This window comes from Microtus oregoni, unplaced genomic scaffold (genome assembly GCF_018167655.1).
Source record: "Microtus oregoni isolate MIOR12 unplaced genomic scaffold, Mior012 000018F_ref0000195, whole genome shotgun sequence".
NCBI lineage: Eukaryota > Metazoa > Chordata > Mammalia > Rodentia > Cricetidae > Microtus > Microtus oregoni.
Window position 1 is genome coordinate 23170733 of NW_024543077.1, and position 19596 is coordinate 23190328.

A 19596-nucleotide genomic window follows, 5' to 3' on the forward strand; every position below is an offset into this window, starting at 1 on the left:
CTTGTGACCTCTTCTTAGCTCTGCCTTTGAGTCCTGGGATTACAAGTGTGTACTACCATGCCTGGCAAACCTAATTTTTAATTTATGAGAAGGAAGTATGTAAATTTCTACTTAAGGAATAATTAGAGAAACATTTTAATGTCTTAAATAAAATACACTTTGTTTAACCTTTATTTTAAAAATAAGACAGCAAAGATTTCTGGTGATCTTTTAAATGGAATTTTGTTGAAATATTAACTTTTTAAAATGTTGGTATAATTTTAATGCCAAGGTTGAGAAACCACACAAATTATAGAGTAACCCCCTACTCTGAGGATTGTTAACAAAGTACTCCCAGGTCTTTGAGAACTTTCTAGAACAACCTTAACAGGCAGAATTTGGGACGCTTACCTTCTTTTGTTAAAATTTATAGGATAAAGACTGAATTAACTAAAGCTGAGTTTATCCTAGTTCTGTGACCCTACATAAACTCTGTGTCTGAATTTATAAACAGATTTCAGAGGTTATTTTACCTTTGGATGTTATTCTTAAAAGATGCTGGGAGTACATGTCTAGATAATGTAGTTACATGGTAGGCGGCCCCCACGTGAGACCCTAGTGCTTCATCTCCAGTGATGAAGTGCTTGACTAGTAAATGTATTAAATTGTGGAAATACATTTTTTTTTTTTTGGTGGAAGATGTGAACCATGGTGTTCTGCTAATTAAGTATGTTTTTCTTTATTTTAGGCATATTTATCATTACTATATTCATGGACCAAAAGGGAATGAAATAAGTACTGCTAAAGAAGTTGGACCTTTCAACAATCTTGATATTGAAGTAAGACAAAAGTCCACCTTAGGATATTATAGATTATCATCCCAAATTATACTGAATATAAAGTTAGTCAGTACTTAGACTAATATGCTCTCTCTTTTTTCTTTTTTTTGGTTTTGTTTTTTAAATCAAATTTCTTTGGTTATTTGAATACCTAATGAGGAGATGGTCTATTTATTTAAGATTTCTTTATTATGTATACAACAGTCTGCCTCCATGTATGCCTATACGCCAGAAGAGGGCACCAGATCTCATGACAGATGGCTATGAACCTCTCTGTGGTTTCTGGGAATTGAACTCAGGACCTCTGAAAGAGCGCTCTTAACTGCTGAGCCATCTCTGACCTCCACCCTGGAGAAATAGTTCTTAGATTTTTTTTTTTTTTAAGCCTTGGATACAGCTCTTGGTTTCCCTTTTATTCACTCTTCTATAGAGATAAAATTGTTGTTGAGCATAATGCTTTTGAAAGCAAGGAGAGAGAGATAACGTCTGCTTATGACATCTTATTTGTTCATGAAAGTCTTGTGGTACATAGAACATTTTAGTACTGGACTCTGCGTTTGCTTGTCCATATATTGGGAAGACTCTCATGTAAAATGTTCCACTTCTTACCTCTGACAAGAAGGCTAAAATATAATATGCCGAGCTGGAGACCTGGCCCAGTGGTTAAGAACATTGCCTGTTCTTCCAAAAGTTCTGAGTTCAATTCCCAGCAAACACGTGGTGACTCACAGCCATCTGTAATGAGATCTGGTGCCCTCTTCTGGTCTGTAGGCATACATCCAGGCAGAACACTGTACATATAATAAATAAATCTTTGATAAAATGTGCTTATGACCTACCTGTTTTTCAGTTCTGATTTACTCCTTTCTGTTTTATAATTGTATAGTCCTTACTGAGTATTGACTCATGCACAAATATGTATATTTTGTTAACTTTACAAGTGAAGGTAGTCTTGCCTATTTTGTTGTTGGAGCTTGGCTGAGGAAGTATTGTTACCATAGAATTTAATTATTTTTATTTATTTTTATTTTAGATTTCTTTATTTGAAAAAGGAAAGACACCTAAGATTGTCAACCTAAGGGAAATAAACGATGACATGCAGACATTGTATATAAACACAGCATCTGATAGTTTTGAGTTCAAGGCTCATGTTGAAGGAGATGGTATGGTGGAAGGGGTTATCCGGTACCATCCCTTCTTATATGATAGAGAAACTTATCCTGATGATCCATGCTTCCCATCAAGTATGTCAATCTGATCTGTTACCTGAAAATAGAATGTTGTGATTTATGAGGGTATTCTTTTAGTGATTTCTAGTGGTCTAGTAAAACTAGTTAAAAGTTCTAACAGTTTTTCCTTACATACTATAGTGTTTATAATTTTTATAATTCCTGATAGTCTTTTGTTTTTGTTTTAAAAATGATTTTATGGGCTATCATTGTTTAACTTATATACCTGCTTTTCTTTATTTATTTCACAGTTTCATACATTTATACAAATATTTACTTTTTGTGTATATAAATTCCAGGTTGGAAAAAAAGCTCTTACCTTTCAGAAACTTTTACTTTCTGAGTTCATAGTGAATTTCAGGACAGACAGAGAAGCCCTGTCTGAACCAACAAAAACAAACAATAAAGGAAAGAAAAGAAAGAAGGAAACAGTTTTAAAGACCACGGTCTTGCCGGGTGGTGGTGGTGCAGCCCAGCACTTGGGAGGCAGAGGCAGGTGGATGTCTGTGAGTTGGAGGTCAGCCTTGCCTACAAGAGCTAGTTCCAGGACAGCCACAGAGAAACCCTGTCACAGTCTTGTCAACTGGTGTGGCATTCCTACTTGATATTAGATAGTGTTTATGCAATTGTTTATATTAGTTGTGAACTCTTAGAAATCTGTCTTTTTTAACTACAAATTTTCCATATGTGGTATTTATCTGAAGCAGGTTTGATATGCCCTTACAGAAATTGATGTTAATGTAGCAAAAGTTGTTCCTGCTTTATAGACATGAAAATGTTGTCTCACTTACCCTTTTACTGCAGAATTAAGAGATGAAGAAGATGATGATGATTGCTTAATACTTGAGAAAGCAGCAAGAGGGAAAAGACCTATTTTTGAGTGCTTTTGGAATGGACGGTTAATACCATATACATCAGTTGAAGAGTGAGTTTTCATTGTTGTGGAATACATTTTTTAGCCTAATCTGTTTTTAATTAAAAATAGATTTTTATACATTATATTCTCATTGCAGTTAATCCTTTCCCCAATTTCTCCCAGATCCTCCCACCCACCTGAGTCTATATCCTTTCTTACTCTCATTAGAAAACAGGCATCTAAAAAAAAAAAAAGAAGAAAAATAATAAAGTAAGGTAAAATAATAACAAACAAATCTGGCCGGGCGATGGTGGCGCATGCCTTTAATCCCAGCACTCGGGAGGCAGAGGCAGGTGGATCTCTGTGAGTTCGAGACCAGCCTGGTCTACAGAGCTAGTTCCAGGACAGGCTCCAAAGCCACAGAGAAACCCTGTCTCGAAAAACCAAAAAACAAACAAACAAATCTGAATAGGACAAAACAAAATGAGTAGAAAAAGAGGTAATCAAAGAAAAGGCAGAAGAAGCACACATAGCCACAGAGACACACATATTCACACACAGAAGAATCACATAAAAACACAAAACCAGAAACCATAATATATATGCAAAAGGCCTGTAAGGTCAAAAAAAATTTTTTAATGCCCACACAAAGCATAATGAGACAAAACAAAAACAAAAACCCTCTAAACTCTGAAAATACCATTGAGTTTATTTTGTGTTAGCCATCTGCTGCTTGACTTGGGCCTAGTCTTTAGTGTGTTCTGTAGACCCAGTGATACTCTGTTGGAGAAAACTAATTTTCCATTTATAAATGGTTATTCATTGGAAGATTGCCAATTCTGGGTTAGGAATGGGGGCTTGTGTCCTCTTCCCTCTCATCCTTGGAAGCCATCTAGCTTTCATACATGCCATGACAGTCTCTGAGTTCATTTGTGTTTAGAGGCATGTCCTCCCTTCCCTCTGACTCTTACACTCCTTCTACCTCCTCTTATGGATCCTTCCCTGACCTTGAGGGAAGGGATTTGATAGAGACATTTCTTTTAGGACTGAGTGGCCCAAGGCCCTTCCCTCTCCACACACTCTGCAGTTGTGGATCTTGGTATTTGTTCCCATCTCCTGCAGGAGGAAAGCGTCTCTGATGGTTGAGATTTGAGTATTGCAGAAGGTAATTAGGAGTAGTTGTGTTACTGTGTTCTTCTAGCAGAACAGTAGTATTTGGTTTCGCTCAAATCCATGACCTGTCTAGTCGCAGGTTCTAGGCCAGCTGAGCTGCATGAAGCATGGGTTCCATCTCATGGAGTGGGCCTTCAAGCCAGTCAGACAGTGGTTGGTTGCTCCTACATCCCTTGTGCTGCTGTTTCGCTGGCATATTTTGCAGACAAGTCACCATTGTAGATGCAAGGGTTTGTAGCAAGCAGGCTGGTGTTTCTCTTTCTCCTCTGGTAGTGTGCAGAGAGTACCTTTCAGTGCCATGAACACTAGTCAGTAGCGGTGAAGGCACCAGCTTGACTTCTCTGTGTTCTGTGAGTTCTATACATGCTTCTGGAAAGCAACCAATAACCTAGGAAGCTTGGGGGTTTCCGTTGGGCCCCTTTAGCAAACAGCTCGATTACTTGTAACCTATTCTGACACTGGAGGTTCATCTCATAGCTAGAAATGTCTGGTTGGGGCTTTGTCTCCCTATTTGGTGATTCCTTTTAGAGTTCTTTTGTATATGTGTATATTTTAAGATGCTTTTACCATAAAATGACCATTTTAATGGCTCTTAGTTTTAACTGTCTCTCCCTGTCTTCCTCCCTTACCCTACCCTTTCTTCCCCCTCTCCATTTAATCCTTCCGTTCTTGGTCTCACTGCCCCCATCCACCCATAACTGTCTATTCTATTTCCTCTTCCTAGGAAGACTGCATTCCCTGCCTCTAGTCACTTAACTAACCTCTATGTTACCAGATTAGAGCCTGGTTAGTGAAGACTTAGCAGCTAATATCCACATATAAGAAAAAATACATACCATTTTCTTTTGGGGGTCTGGGTTTGTTAACTTGGGATGAATTTTTTCTAAATCTATTTACCTGCAAGTTTGTTTTGTTCCCTCCCCCCTCCCTCCCTCCCTTCTCCCTCCCTCCCTCCCTCCCTCCCTCCCTCCCTTCTCCTTCCCTCCCTCCCTTCTCCTTCCCTCTCTCCCTCCTCCCTCCCTCCCTCCCTCCCTTCTCCTTCCCTCCCTCCCTTCTCCTTCCCTCCCTCCCTTCTCCTTCCCTCCCTCGTTCTTTCCGACAGCTGAATAATATCCCATTGTGTAAATGTACCACATTTTTTTTTCATCTGTTTATCTGTTGAGGACATTTAGGCTGTTTCCAATTTCTGGGTATTATGAATAAAAATCATGGTTGAGCAAACATCTCTGTAGTAGGATGCTGAACTCTTAGTGTATGTGCTCACGAGTGTTATAGCTGGACATTGGGGTACACTGGTTCCCAGCTTCCTGAGGACTTGCCATACTAATCTCCATCGTGGCTTTATAAATTTGCACTCCTACCGGCAATGGATGAGTTCCCCTTGCCCTACACTCTTGCCAACATTAGCTGTTACTCATTTTATTGATCTTGGCTCTTCAGGCTGGTGTAAGGTGAAATCTCAAAGTAGTTTTGATTTGCCTTACCTTGATGACTAAGGATGTTGAACATTTTTTAAGTGTTCCTCAGCCATTTAAGCTTCCTCTTTTGAGAATTCTCTGCTTAGCTTTGTACCTCATTTTAAAAAATGAGTTGTTTTCTTTACATATTTTAGATATCATCCCTCTATTTGATGCATGATTTGTAAAGATATTTTTTCATTCTGTAGGTTCCTTCTGTGTCCAAATTATGGTGTCCTTTGCCATATAGATGGTTTTGCGTTTCATGAAGTCCCATTTATTAATTGTGGATATTAGTGCCTGTGTTAACTATATTCTGTTCAGAAAGTCTTTTTCTGTGCCAGTGAGTTTAAGGCTATCCTCCACTTTCTTTTCTGCCAGGTTCAAGGTATCTGTTTTTAAGTTGAGCTCTTTGATCTATTTGGAGTTGAGTTTTATGCAGGATGATAAATATGTTTCTATATGGATTCTTCACAACCATACAGTTTAACCATTTGTTTTAGATGCTGTCCTTTTTCCAGTATGTTATTTCTGGTTTCTTTGTCAAAAAAATCAGGTGTCCCTAGGTGTGTGGATTTATGTCTGGATCTTCAATCTAATTCTATTTATCAGTATGTCTGTGTTTATGCCAATGCCATGCTATTTTTATTACTGTAGTGCAGTTTTGAAGAAGGGATGGTGATCTCTCCAGCAGTTATTCATCATCCAGGATTGTTTAGATATCCTGGGTTTTTTGAGTTTCCACATGATGCCGAAAATTGCCCTTTCAAATCCATGAAGAATTGCATTGGAATTTTGATAGGGAGTTCATTGAATTTGTAGATTGTTCTTGGTAGGATAGCTGTATTAATCCATGTGAATGGGCCATCTTTCCAGTCTTCTAATATCTTTGTCGATTTCTTTCTTCAGTGCATTAAAGTTTTTAACATACAAGTCTTTCACTTGCTTGGTTAGAGATACCTCAAAATATTTAATATTATTTGAAGCTATTCTAAAAGGTGATGTTTCCGTGATTGCTTTCTTAGTACATTTGTGATTTGTATGTAGGATGTCTGCTCATTTTTGAAAGTAAATTTTATATACAGCTACTTTGCTGGAAGTGTTTATCAGCTGTAGGAGTTCCCTAGTGGAATTTTAAATAGTACCTACTTTTATTTTGTGTGCATTGGTGTTTTGCTTACATGTATGTCTGTCCGTGGGTGTCAGATCCCCTGCACCTGGAGCTACAGACAGTTATGAGCCACCATGTGGGTGTTAGGAATTGAACCCAGGTTCTCTGGAAGAGCAACCAGTGCTCTTAATTGCTGAGCCATCTCCTCAACCCCCAGCCCCAGTGAAATATTTCAAGTCATTTATGTGTACTATTATATCTTCTGCAAATGAAGATGCTTTGGCTTCTTCCTTGATTTCCTTAAGTGTCTTAATTGTTCTAGCTAGGATTTCAAGAGCTATATTGAAGAGATATTGGAGAGAGTGGGCTTTTTGTCTTGTTCCTGATTTTAGTAGAATTTTGATTTTCTGTCCATTTAAGTTGATGTTGGCTAGGAGTTGCAGTAAATTGCTTTTATTATGTTCGGTCATGTCCCTTGTATCTCTCTCCAGGAATTTTATCATGATGGGTGACAGATTTTTGTCAAAGACTTTTTTGGCATACATTGAGATTATTGTGTTGTTATTGTTTTCTTTCAATTTATTTATAAGATAGGTTACATTTACTAGTTTTCATATATTGAACCATCCCTGCATCTCTAGGATGAAGCCTACTTGATCATGGTGGTTGATCGCTTTGATGTGTTCTTGGATTTGGTTTGCAAGTGTTTTTTTTTTTTTTGAGTAATTTTGCATCTATATTCATAAGGAAAATTGGTCTATAATTCTCTTTCATTGTTAATTATGTTGTTTGCGTATCTTGGGTAACTATGGCCTCATAAAGTGAATTGGTCATCGTTCCTTCTGTTTCTATTTTGTAGAATACTTTAGGAGTATTGGTATTGACTCTTTGAAAATCTGATAGAATTCTTTGCTAAAACTGTCTGTCCCTGGACTTTTTTTTTTTTTTTGACGGAGGGGGGGACTTTTAATTACTGCTTCTGTTTCACTAGGGGTTATATAGGTCTATTTAAATTATTTACCTGATCTTCATTTAACTTTGGTAAGTAGTACCTATTGAGAAAATTATGTGTTTCTTTTAATTTTTTAGATTTTCCAGTTTGATGGAGTACAGATTTTTAAATATGCCTTTATAATTCTGTGAATTTCCTGTCTTGTGAATTTTCTTTCTTGACACATTTTTTTTTTTCAATTTTGAGTTGTTCAGTTTCCAGGAGTTTGTAAATTGTGTGTTGTTTCTATTGTTGATAGCCAGCCTTAGTCTATGGTGATCTTATAGGATGCCTGGTTGTCTGATTTCTTGTAGCTTTTGAGATTTTTTGTTTTCAAGTATGTCGTTAGTTTTGGAGAGAGTTCCATGAGGTGCAGAGAAGAAGGTATACTTTTTTGGTTTGGGTGAGATGGTTTGTAAATATCAGTTAGGTCCACTTGGTTTATGATTTCAGTTTGCTCCAGCATTTCTCCCGTTTAGTTTTTTTTTTCTGGATAACCTGACTTGGTAAGAGTGAAGTCTCTCACTATCCGTGTGTGAGGTCAGACTCTGGATTAACTGTGGTACTGTTTCTTTTATGAACTTGGGTGCCTTCATGTTTGGTGCACAGCTGTTAAGAACTGAAATGTCGTATTGGTGAATTTTTCTCTGAGTGCATAGTGCCCTTCCCTCTCTCTTCTAATTAATTTTGGTTTGAAGTCTATTTTTGTCAGATATTAATTTGGCTAAACTTGTTTCTTAGGTCCATTTACTTGAATATTTTTGCCCAAATTTTTGCCCTGAGGTAATATCTATCCTTGAGGTTAAGGTGTGTTTCTTTGACGCAGCAGAAAGATTGATCCTCTTTCCATTCTTTAAGTTTGTGTCTTTTTATTGGGAAATTGTGACATTGATGTTAAGAGAGAAATCAGTGATCAGTGTTTATTGATTCCTGTTATGTTATTATGGTGTGGGTTACCCCCCCTTTGATATTTTTGTCTGGGATTATTTATTCCTTGAGTTCCTTGGGTGTAATTAACATCTTCAGTGTTGCTGTACAAAAGAGTTCCACACTAGCCTGGATAGAATATAACAAAGGTTTACTTATTAAGGGTAAACTGACAGACTAGTGATCCGCAGTCTTCTGTGTGCGCTGGGAACTGGACCTGAATCCAGCAGTGAAGCGCCCCCCCCTCCCCACCCCATGCTTTCTGTTTGCATTTTTAGTACATAAGACGACCATGCCCAAAGTGAGCCAGAATCTTAAAAGCTGTTGGCTGAAGGAGTTCCCACAACACTTCAGGTTGAAGTTTTCCTTCTAGTGCTTTCTGTAGAGCTGTATTTGTTTTTATTTTTTTTTGTTTTTTTTTTTTTCGAGACAGGGTTTCTCTGTGGTTTTGGAGCCTGTCCTGGAACTAGCTCTTGTAGACCAGGCTGGCCTTGAACTCACAGAGATCCACCTGCCTCTGCTGGGATTAAAGGCGTGCGCCACCACCGCCCGCTAGAGCTGTATTTGTAAATACAATTAAATTTGTTTTTATAGTACAATGTTTTTTTTCTTTCTCCATATGTTGTAATTGAACGTTTTGCTGGGTATAGTAGTCTGGGCTGGCATTTGTTAACCTAATCTTTTTACTGACCAATAATTTTGTTCTGTTGCAGTTTTGACTGGTGTGCTCCTCCTAAGAAGAGAGGGCTTGCCCCAATTGAGTGCTTTAATAGAATATCTGGTGCATTGTTCACTAATGACAAATTTCAGGTCAGCACAAATAAACTGACATTTATGGATCTTGAGCTGAAATTGAAAGATAAGAACACCCTTTTTACAAGAATCTTAAATGGACAGGTATGCCTTTTAAATGTCAAGCTTTGAATATTTGCCAATGATCTCTTCTTAAATAAATGCAGACCTGTATATTAAGCAGCTTTTTACTAATATTTTGTATATTTAGATTCATTTTCTCAAAAGACTACTGTGTTTCAATAATTGAGTTTGTTGAAATAAGCATTAAACTCTGTATGTGTGTGCGTGTGCATATTCAAGTACACATATCCATGAAGGCCAAAGGAGGGCATCAGTTCTCATACAACTAGACTTACAAGCGGTGACTCACCCAAAGAGCAGCAAGTGCGCTTAACAGCTAAGTCATTTCCTCAGCCAGTTTAATCAGACTTGAATATTACATAATCTCTCTGTCTCTATCTACATACATATATGTGTGTGTGTTCAATATTACATAGTACCCCATCAATGTGTAGAACCTTTTTGCTTTGCTGTATCAGTTAAGGTTTTTTTTTAAGGCTTTGGTGATTTTTTTCTTGAGCTTTTAACTGGTCATTACACTAAAATTTTCAAGTTGATTAAACTGTGGATAAAATTTACCTGCCTTTATTAGACACCCTCTACATATACGCACATGGGTGCATGCGCACACACAAACACACACACACACATTTGAGAAAAGTCTCATTATGGCAGGCTTGCTTCAAACCTTTTATTGCCTAACCTGGCCTTGAACTCCTGGTCTTCCTGTCTCTGTCTCCCAAGAGTTGGAATTATATGCATATACCACCATACGCAGCTTTAGTAGATCTTAATATTGAGACTTTGTAATCATCAAGCATCTCCACTTAATAACAGCTACCTGTAATTGTGTTGCATGGGAACTGAACATTAACTACTCTATAAGGCTTTAATAATTTTTTTGTTTTTACACGGGTTCATGTGCATGTTCCAGGGCATGCATGTAGAGATGAGAGGACAACTTGCTAAAGTCAATTTTCTCTTTCCACTATGTGAGTTCTAAAGATGGAATTTGAGTTTCTGTGCTTGATGATAAGTGTCTTTACTGGCTGAGCTACTTCACTACCCCTTAACTGTTCAAATTTGGTCTTGTTTTGCGAGTTACCAAAGGGTGCATATGCTTATGAAATACTTTTGGATGAAATGTGATTTGAGATTGATCAGATTTAAAATGCATGCACTGGTAATGAAACAAAGTGATCCCATTGTGTATAAATTTTTAAAAGTTTAATAAGACAGTTGTGCTCTTTTATACCTACATACCCCAGAGTCATTTACTGTGTGCTACTCTTTCAGTAATGTAATGTAGTGATGAGGCAAGCAGGCCTGCTTTTCATCCCGCACAGGTCCTGCACGGCTAGCTTTACACCCAAAATAACAACACACAAATTGTATTCATTTAAACACTGCCTGGCCCATTAGCTCTAGCCTCTTACTGGCTAACTCTCACATCTTGATTAACCCATTTCTAATAATCTGTGTAGCACCACAAGGTGGTGATTTACCGGGAAGATTCTAACCTGCGTCCATCTTGGGCCAGAGTTTAATGGTGTCTGCCTGACTCTGCTTTCTTTCTCTCAGCATTCTGTTTGGTCTACTCCACCTATCTAAATTCTGCCTTATCAAAAAGCCCAGGCAGTTTCTTTATTAACCAATGAAAATAACACATAGACAGATGACCCTCCTACATCAATGTAATACTTAGCTGCCAAAGTATATCACATAACAGTTTCTGTAGGTGTTCATTCTTGTAAGTTAAGTCATTTTAAATTTTGCTCCATTTTTCTGTATAAATATGGCATAAAGAATGTCACAAGGAAAACCTTATTTTATGAAATTTCATAAATTGTTGAAAAGATCTGGCAAGATATTTTAATTTTTACCTAGGTTTTATGACATGTGATATGTGAAAGGAAAATGAAATGAGTGACTGGTTTCTAAAGCTGTATCTGTTTATCAATATTTCATAGAACATTTTAAATCTTTACAGGAGCAGAGAATGAAAATTGACAGAGAATTTGCTTTATGGCTGAAGGACTGTCATGAAAAGTATGACAAACAAATAAAATTTACACTTTTTAAAGGAGTGATTACACGTACTGATCTTCCCTCCAAAAGGCAAGGCCCCTGGGCAACATACTCAGCAATAGAGTGGGACGGAAAAATATACAAAGCGGGACAACTGGTAGGTGCAGCGTACGTTCAAATTAAGTTCTTAGTAGAATTGCCAACTATGTTAGGTGCACCAGAGTCTATCAACTACAACAATGCTTATGTTTCTTTGAAGCCTGTAAAGAGTGAAAAAGAAATCAATTTCAATATACAATTTATTGTGCCTTAAAAATTGTGTTTATTGCCAAAGCTGCATTAACAAAGTATTCTTACGTTGTCTTTATTCACTTGGAGTGGCAGTGTTGGCTTAATATGTGGTAAAGTAATTTTTAGTTTTAGTTTGTTTTTTTTTTTTTTTTGTGAGGTTGGATATTTATTTAGTGGGTTATGGAGGGGAAAGGGGAGAAGAGGAGAAAGAGAGAGACAGAGGGGGAAGGGGAGAAGGGAGAGACAGAAGCTGCCTCTTTGAGAGGGAGACTGAAAAGAGTAGTTTTAGTTTTTTAGTTGTATTTTGCTGCTGAAAAGTATTTTCTGATTTTAAATGCATTGTGAACATACAGAGATTGAAATGTGCTTTGTTCTTAGAATATTCTAACCTAAAATTGGGAACAGTAAAGACCTAGGTAAAATAAAGGTGATTTGAATGAAGAGAATGATTAGGAGAGGAGAGAATTTTCTGCCATTGGATGAGGCCAGGACTTAGAAGAGCAGATCTATAACATGCTTTGGGTCAAACGTAGCATTTGCAGTAACCTCAAGTGGAAGAAGCTTGGAAATACTCAACAGTTGTCAATTAGGAAGACATGACTTCCCTCTGACTGTGAGGGATGCCATCATACAGTTAAAGTCCTAGAAGTAGTGAGGGTGGCTAAAGAAGCCGAGGACTGGGGTTTTTATGACATTTAGATGAGGACAGAGGGAGCTGGTGTCAGATGGAAAGGGAACTGGTGGGCTGAGAGGGAACTAGGAGAACTTAGAGTACCCCTGAAGCCAGGTCAGGTGTTGCAGGGCTGTGATAGAGTAATCAGCTTATCAGCTGCTTCATGGACTTGAGCAAATGCTTTTTAGATATTTCAGCATGGACACACACAATCTTTTCTGAAAAATAAAAAGCATTAAGTTGGTTGTTTTTTTCCTGCTAACTAATGTACATATGAATCAGGATAGCTTATAGTGGTTTTGATTTATTTTAAATTTCTGAAGCTATTGATTCTAGGGAAGACATAGAGATTTTGAGTTTTGAGAGACAATGTCACGATGTGACTTAGGCTGACCTGTGACTGAGTGATCTACTGCCCAGCTCCAAGTGCAGTGATTATAAATAGACCCATCAGACCTGACGCAAAAAGTTCCAAGCCTTTTTTTCTGCCATTCTCTCTGCAGATCAGTTTTCTCTCTCCCTCTCCCCCTCTCCTGTTCTCTCTTCCCTTCCCATTTCTTCTATCTCAAAGTACACACACACACACACACACACACACACACACACACAGGTTTTGAGCTAATGTATTTGATGGAAATGTTAACTTGTCAAAGTCTATGAATACATGCTTAGATTGACATATCTGCATGAAGAAGCTCCTGTCTTAACACAGATTTGCCACCAGCAAGTGCTAAATCTCACATCTAATTTTCTTGCTTCATTGGTATGAAGTCATTGTGAACAAGAGTGGTTTTCAAATGTATAGCAGTTACATTATTAAACCTGTTTTCTCTTAGAAAATATTAATCTGAGAATTTATGTTAAATATAAGGTCAAGACAATCAAGACACTGCCTCTCTTTTATGGAAGCATAGTAAGGTTCTTCCTTTATGGTGATCATGATGGAGAAGTGTACGCTACAGGAGGTGAAGTTCAGATCGCAATGGTAAGAAAGCAAGTGACCGATGAGTATTGAAAGTCTCGTGGCACCACTTTTATGTAAATATTGGAATAAAGGGAATGATATTTTAAAATTGGCTTGCGTTTTTCCCTATTTAATGAAGTGATTGCTGTCAGCATAGTTTTCTTTCTGTTCCATAAATTTGCATGTCTTATATATATGCATATAAGTATAAAGTACTTGTACAAAAGGCAAATTTCCACCAGGTTCAGAGACGAGTAATCACTAGACAGAATTTTATTTTTTAAGAATATGTAACTTCACTGGGCAGTTATGGTGCATGTCTTTAATCCCACCACTTGGGAGTCAGAGGCAGGTGGATCTCTGTGAGTTCAAGGCCAGCCTGGCCTACAGAGCGAGTTCCAGGACAACCAGAGCTAAACAGTGAGATCCTGTCTCGAAAAACAAAACAAAACAAAAATGTAACTCCAGGATAAAAGTTTTCCCCTTACACTTGTTTCTTGTAATTTGGATTTTATAGGATTGTGCAGGTTAAATAGAAACATGAAAACAGGTGCTAGAAGTGGAAGGGGAGGATTGACTCCACACATGCGCCCACGCACGTACTCTATGCAAATGCGCCATAATAAATATCTACTTACTATATACAGTGTGCTCTGCCAGCCTGTATGTCTACATGCCAGACATGGAGCACCAGATCTCATAGATGGCTGTGAGCCACCATGTGGTTTCTGGAAACTTGAACTCAGGACTTCTGAAAGAGCAGCTAGTGTTCTTAAACTCTGAGCCATCTCTAAAGCCCAGTAATAATAATTTTTAAAGATAGATTTTTTAAAAGTGAAAATAGTCAAGTGTAAGAATAGTTACCCTCATTTGTGTACTTAATTAGGATAAAATTGATGTCTTTGAGAGAAATAAATGGGTTGGTTTGTTTAGTAACTAACAGGTTACTTTAAGTTGTTACCTTTGCAATGTTGGTGTAAATTCTTATTCAGGAACCCCAGGCGCTGTACGATGAAATAAGAACTGTGCCTATTGCAAAGCTGGACAGGACTGTTGCTGAGAAAACAATAAAAAAATATGTAGAAGATGAAATGGCAAGGTAAGTCAAGTTTCAAAAATCAAGCCTAAACAAAATAATAATTTGGGTTGGGCACAGTGGTACATGTGGGATGCAGAGTCAGGTGAATCTCTGTTGAGATTAAAAGCTAACCTAGTCAACATGGCCAGCCAGCCAGGCCTCTGTAATGATAGCCTGTCTCAAAAAGAAGAGAAATATATATTATAGTTTTTTAATATTAGTACAATATATAATATATAATGCAATATATATAGTATAATTTTTGAATATATTTATTTAAATTCTTGGATCTAAATATATACTTGGAAGTACTATTTAGTATTCTCATACATGTTATGTGCTCTGAAGTGAACTCTTTGACATTAAATATTGAGAGTTGTAGTTAGACAGGAACCTAGATTTTTAGAAAAAGAGAAAACTTGTCTAAAGTGTCACATTTATTTATACCTTAACACAGACATTGGGGTGGGGGGACTGAAAGCTGGAGGAAACCAGCACTTTGTAAGAAATGAAGAACACTAAAAGGAAGAAGCCAGTAAGGTAGAGGCAGCTGTCCCCCTGCCCCAGGACACTGAGGTGAGGGACATTGATGACCAGCCTGAGCTATGCCATATGTTCCAGGACAGCACGTATTGATGTAGAGGACCCTATCGCTGTCACCTTAAAATTGAACAGGAAAAGGAAAGAAAATGAAGTGGATGATGTTTCTATTTCTGGATCAAGCTAGTGATGCTTATTTTATTTTGTCTTTAAAGGGACATTTGTACTGTAAATAAAGAAAAATTACATCTAAGTGTTACTATCAAGGTGGATTTTTATCTTGGCTTTTTATTAGGCATAACAAGATTAGGTTTAACTTCTCAGAATGTAGCAGTAGTACCTAATCTGGTAATTTGCATTTTTCAAATTAATGCTGTAAGTAACTAGATTCACAAAACATTAATGTGCTGTTTTTGTAACAGGCTCCCTGATAGGCTGTCTATAACTTGGCCTGAAGGAGATGAATTATTGCCAAATGAAATTAGGCCTGCCGGAACCCCAATTGGTATGTTTTCTAATATCTCCTCTGTTGGTTTTGTCTTTCTTTTAAAAAATTTGTCTACTTCTAATGTATAAAAACTATAGACTATTGAAATATAACAAGAAGACCTTCCAGACTGTTGGTGGGTGGTTGTGACTGTCTTTCTTTTCACATTGGGCATTCTCACAGGTGCACTAAGAATTGAAATACTAAACAAGAAGGGGGAAGCAATGCAGAAGCTCCCAGGGAGTCACGGAGGATCAAAGAAGCTGCTGGTGGAACTTAAAGTCATATTACACAGTAAGAATATATATGAGTGTGGACCTTTAGTGAATAGATAAGAAGAATTGAATATCTTAATTTTTGATGACTTTAATCTGGTTAATATAGCAGACTTGGTTAAAGTTACGAAGTAGAAATTAAGGTGCACTCTTCCAAAAAGTCAGGTTGGGCATCTCAAGTGAGTGCCCAAAACTTGGGGGAAAAGGAGGGGTTTTTGTTTGTTTGTTTGTTTGTTTTGTTCTATTATTTTTATTTAGCTATACATTTTTTGCCCACTCTCCTTCCACCCTCCCCTCTGCCCCCCATCTTCCCAATTTACTCAGGACATCTTGTCTTTTTATCCTTCATGCGTAGATCCATGTATGTTAGGGTCCTCTTTGTTATCTAGGTTCTCTAGGGTTGTGGACTGTAGGCTTGTTATTCTTGGCTTTATGAGTGAGTACATATTATATTTCTCTTTCTCGATCTGGGTTACCTCATTCAGTTTTTTTTGTTACTTTTTTTTATTTTTTAAAATTTCAAGCTATATCGATTAGTGCTCTGTAATGATGCTCAGTGAAGGGGAGGGGCGGAGTTTTAATGTATGGAATTTGATCTGTTTAACACAGTTGGTTTCTTGTTCTTGTTTTCCTTTGGCAAGTCCCTTCTTGTTTTATCCCATGTCTCTAGGTGTCTTTTAGTATTAGATACAAGTTTTCAAATATGGGATACCCTAGAATTTCACATGTTCTTCATCCTTGACCTGATTCAGTCCCTCTAGTTACTTTTCTCATTGGCAGTGAGATATATAACTTGCTGTAGTGGGTTGGGTGGTTCAGAGACTCAGGTATAGCTTGGATCTTTTTTGTTGTTGTTTGAGTCAGAGTCTTAACTGTGTAGCCGTATCTGGCCAGGTTTTGCTACCTCACAGAAGTTCATCTGCTTCTCTCCCTTTTAAGTGTGGGATTTAAAGGGATGTGCTACCATCCTGACCTTGTAACTTGAATCTTAAAGGGTAGAGTCCAAGCTGGTAATAAAGAACCCATGTGTGAACAACTTTACAGGAACATTTTTTGTACTTGGCTTACTTTGGTTGGTATAATACACTATAGTTAAGTTCCTTTAACACTATGGAACCCCCTAATGCGTATGAATGACTGAAGCTTTGTAAATTAAGGGACGTTTGTGTGAATAAAGTTATTTGGTGGGATCAAAAAGCCATAAAAAAAAGGTAAAATAAAGCGTAGAAATGATTTCAGATTGGTAATTCCAGACTCAGATGGATTCACTGATGAATTTTGCCATACTTTGAAAAAAGTAGTAACATCAGTGCTTCTCAAATTACTCTCTGTATCACAAAAGAAAGGCACACTACAAAATTGTTTTTATGAAGCCATATTATCCTGATACCAAAACTGGGGAAAGACCCAACAGAAAAATATTATAGACTTATCTCCCTAATGGTCATAGATGTAAAAATTCTCAGCAGAATTTTTGTTGGCTAGGCTTAAGAAAACATAAAAAGACCATCGTGATCAAGTAGATTTTAATCCAGTGGTAATGAAATCGTTCAACATATTAATTTAATATATCACATAAGTCGATATAAGTAGAAATTAGACGATCATTTCAAAAGATGCACAAAAGGCTATTGACAGACTCTAATACCATTTTATGATTTAAAAAAAAGCCCTGAAGAAACCCAAAATAGAAAGAACATATCTCAACCTAGTAAAAGGTATTTTCAGCATATTGATAACCAAAATTATATTATTTTTTAACTATTTCACTTTTGCTTATGTAACTGTGTGTCTAAGGGAATATATTTTTGGGCATTCAGGCGCCTTCGCAGGCCAACAGGGAGTTTTGGCCAGTAACTATTTTAAAGTGTTCAACACTCTTAGCTTCCAGCAAAATGTAAATTATGGCAAAATGGCTATTAAAGAAAACCTGTACCATTTATGCTGGTGAGGATGTGGAGAAGAAACCCTTAGTCACTATTGGGATTATAAATTAGCACACACACTATGAAAGTAAGTATGGAAGTTTTTTAAAAAGCTGAAAGTAGAAGCCATATGATCTACCTGCACTACTTCTGGACTGTATATCTTACTTTTGGGGTACTGCCTTCTAGTCCATCACTTTACCCTCCAAGTGAAAGCATTGCAATGAGCTAAATAAACTTTCATTGTTTTTCCCTCGTTTGCATACATAGTATTGAATAGTTTGAAGCTTCAGAACAGTTTTATGATGTGTATAGCAAATATAAATAACTGCATTTGCCGGCAGTGGGGGTGCACGCCTTTAACCCCAGCACTCAGGAGGCAGAGGCAGGTAGATCTCTGTGAGTTTGAGGACAGCCTGGTGTACAGAGTGAGTTCCAGGACAGGCTCCAAAGCTACAAGAGAAATCCTGTCTTGGAAAAAAAAAAAAAAAAAAAAAAAAAGGAACTGCATGTGATCTATTGCAACACATATTTTCATTTTATACTCAGTTTCTCAAGGCAGTATTTCTATTTTCCTTTATCAAGCTTCAAGTGGAAACAAAGAAATCATTTCACATATCAGTCAGCATGGAGGAAAATGGCCTTATTGGTTTAAAAAAATGGGTGAGTTACTCTTAATTTCAATTATTTTTATTTTTTTTACTTATTTTGTTTTCAAATTTTTATTTTATGTGTATGAGTGTTTTGCCTGCATGTATATATATGTACACAGTGTGCTTGCCTCGTGCTAGTGGAGATCAGAAGGCAGCATCAGATGCCTGAAACTGAAGTTATGGATGACAGTGAACCAAACCCGGTCCTTCTGTTAGAGCAACAAGTGATGCTCACTGCTGAGCATCTTTCCAGCCCCTCCGGTGCCTGCCTATCATGGCTGAGGTCCTGGGTTTGATCCCCATCACCTCTGTAATCAGTACACACCATGCATGGTACTTCACCTCTGGTAGAACTTCTCCAGGAGCTCAGCAGGAGAGCTGCTAGAGTGTACTGATTTGAGAACAGGCTAGGCATATCCTTGGGAAAGAAAGTTATATATGATTCAGTATACGTTGATATGATATTTAATCTCTTCTTAATTTATCTAGAAAATATCCAGAAACTGGGTAATTATACATTGAAATTACAAGTGGTATTGAATGAAAGTAATGCAGATACCTATGCAGGAAGATCGCTACCTTCTAAAGCAATAAAATTTTCTATTAAAGGTGAGTGAATGTATAATTTACTATATGTATAATTCCATCTCCTGGTGGTACCTTTTAAATCAAGGTGGGGGCAGGGCTTTGTATAATTCAGTAAAAGATACATAATGGAGTAAACATCTTGGTTTTTAAATGACTATAAAAGTACCTAGTCATTTATGTTCTTTCTTAATTCTGAAGATGTCATTTAAAAATTTTAGTTAGTTTTTTACTTTATGTCATTTACAACTAGTCTGATTCTTAACCCTTTGGATGATTTCAGCTGTTTGGGGAATTTTTTCCCCTCAGTTTCTAAAATTCCAAGTTTCATGATTATAAAATCATTTTCATCAGCTGCTGTGTACTCATAACCTTTTTAGTTTTGAAACAAATTTTATTTTCTAGGCATTTTTCCTAAAATACTTGACTTTTTAGCTTTTTAAATATCTGATATGAAAATACTCAATCTCCAGACTGGTATTCTAATTAATTTTTTTCTCCTTTACATTCCTTATTTCTATTTATTTTACTTGAGATTGCTTTAACATTTCTTTATATTGAATTTTCCCACCTTGCTGTATCATTCTGTGTTATTCCCTTTTTAAAGCATTATATTCCCACTTCATGGACTGAGTATCTTGTTCCCGGGTTTTTGTTTTTTTTTTCTTGATAGTGTGCTT

General features: G+C 37.0%; 1 protein-coding gene across 1 annotated transcript in view; it reads left to right on the plus strand.

The window, feature by feature from the left end:
- Window positions 1-19596, plus strand: part of LOC121458940 (structural maintenance of chromosomes flexible hinge domain-containing protein 1) — a 142679-nt gene that overhangs the window by 38321 nt on the left and 84762 nt on the right. The window contains exons 9-19 of the mRNA XM_041668368.1: window positions 728-818; window positions 1852-2062; window positions 2852-2972; window positions 9276-9459; window positions 11408-11602; window positions 13281-13394; window positions 14366-14472; window positions 15414-15496; window positions 15662-15772; window positions 18264-18341; window positions 18821-18940. Of these exons, the coding sequence (XP_041524302.1) occupies window positions 728-818; window positions 1852-2062; window positions 2852-2972; window positions 9276-9459; window positions 11408-11602; window positions 13281-13394; window positions 14366-14472; window positions 15414-15496; window positions 15662-15772; window positions 18264-18341; window positions 18821-18940 (1415 nt within the window). The remainder of the gene's footprint in view (window positions 1-727; window positions 819-1851; window positions 2063-2851; window positions 2973-9275; window positions 9460-11407; window positions 11603-13280; window positions 13395-14365; window positions 14473-15413; window positions 15497-15661; window positions 15773-18263; window positions 18342-18820; window positions 18941-19596) is intronic.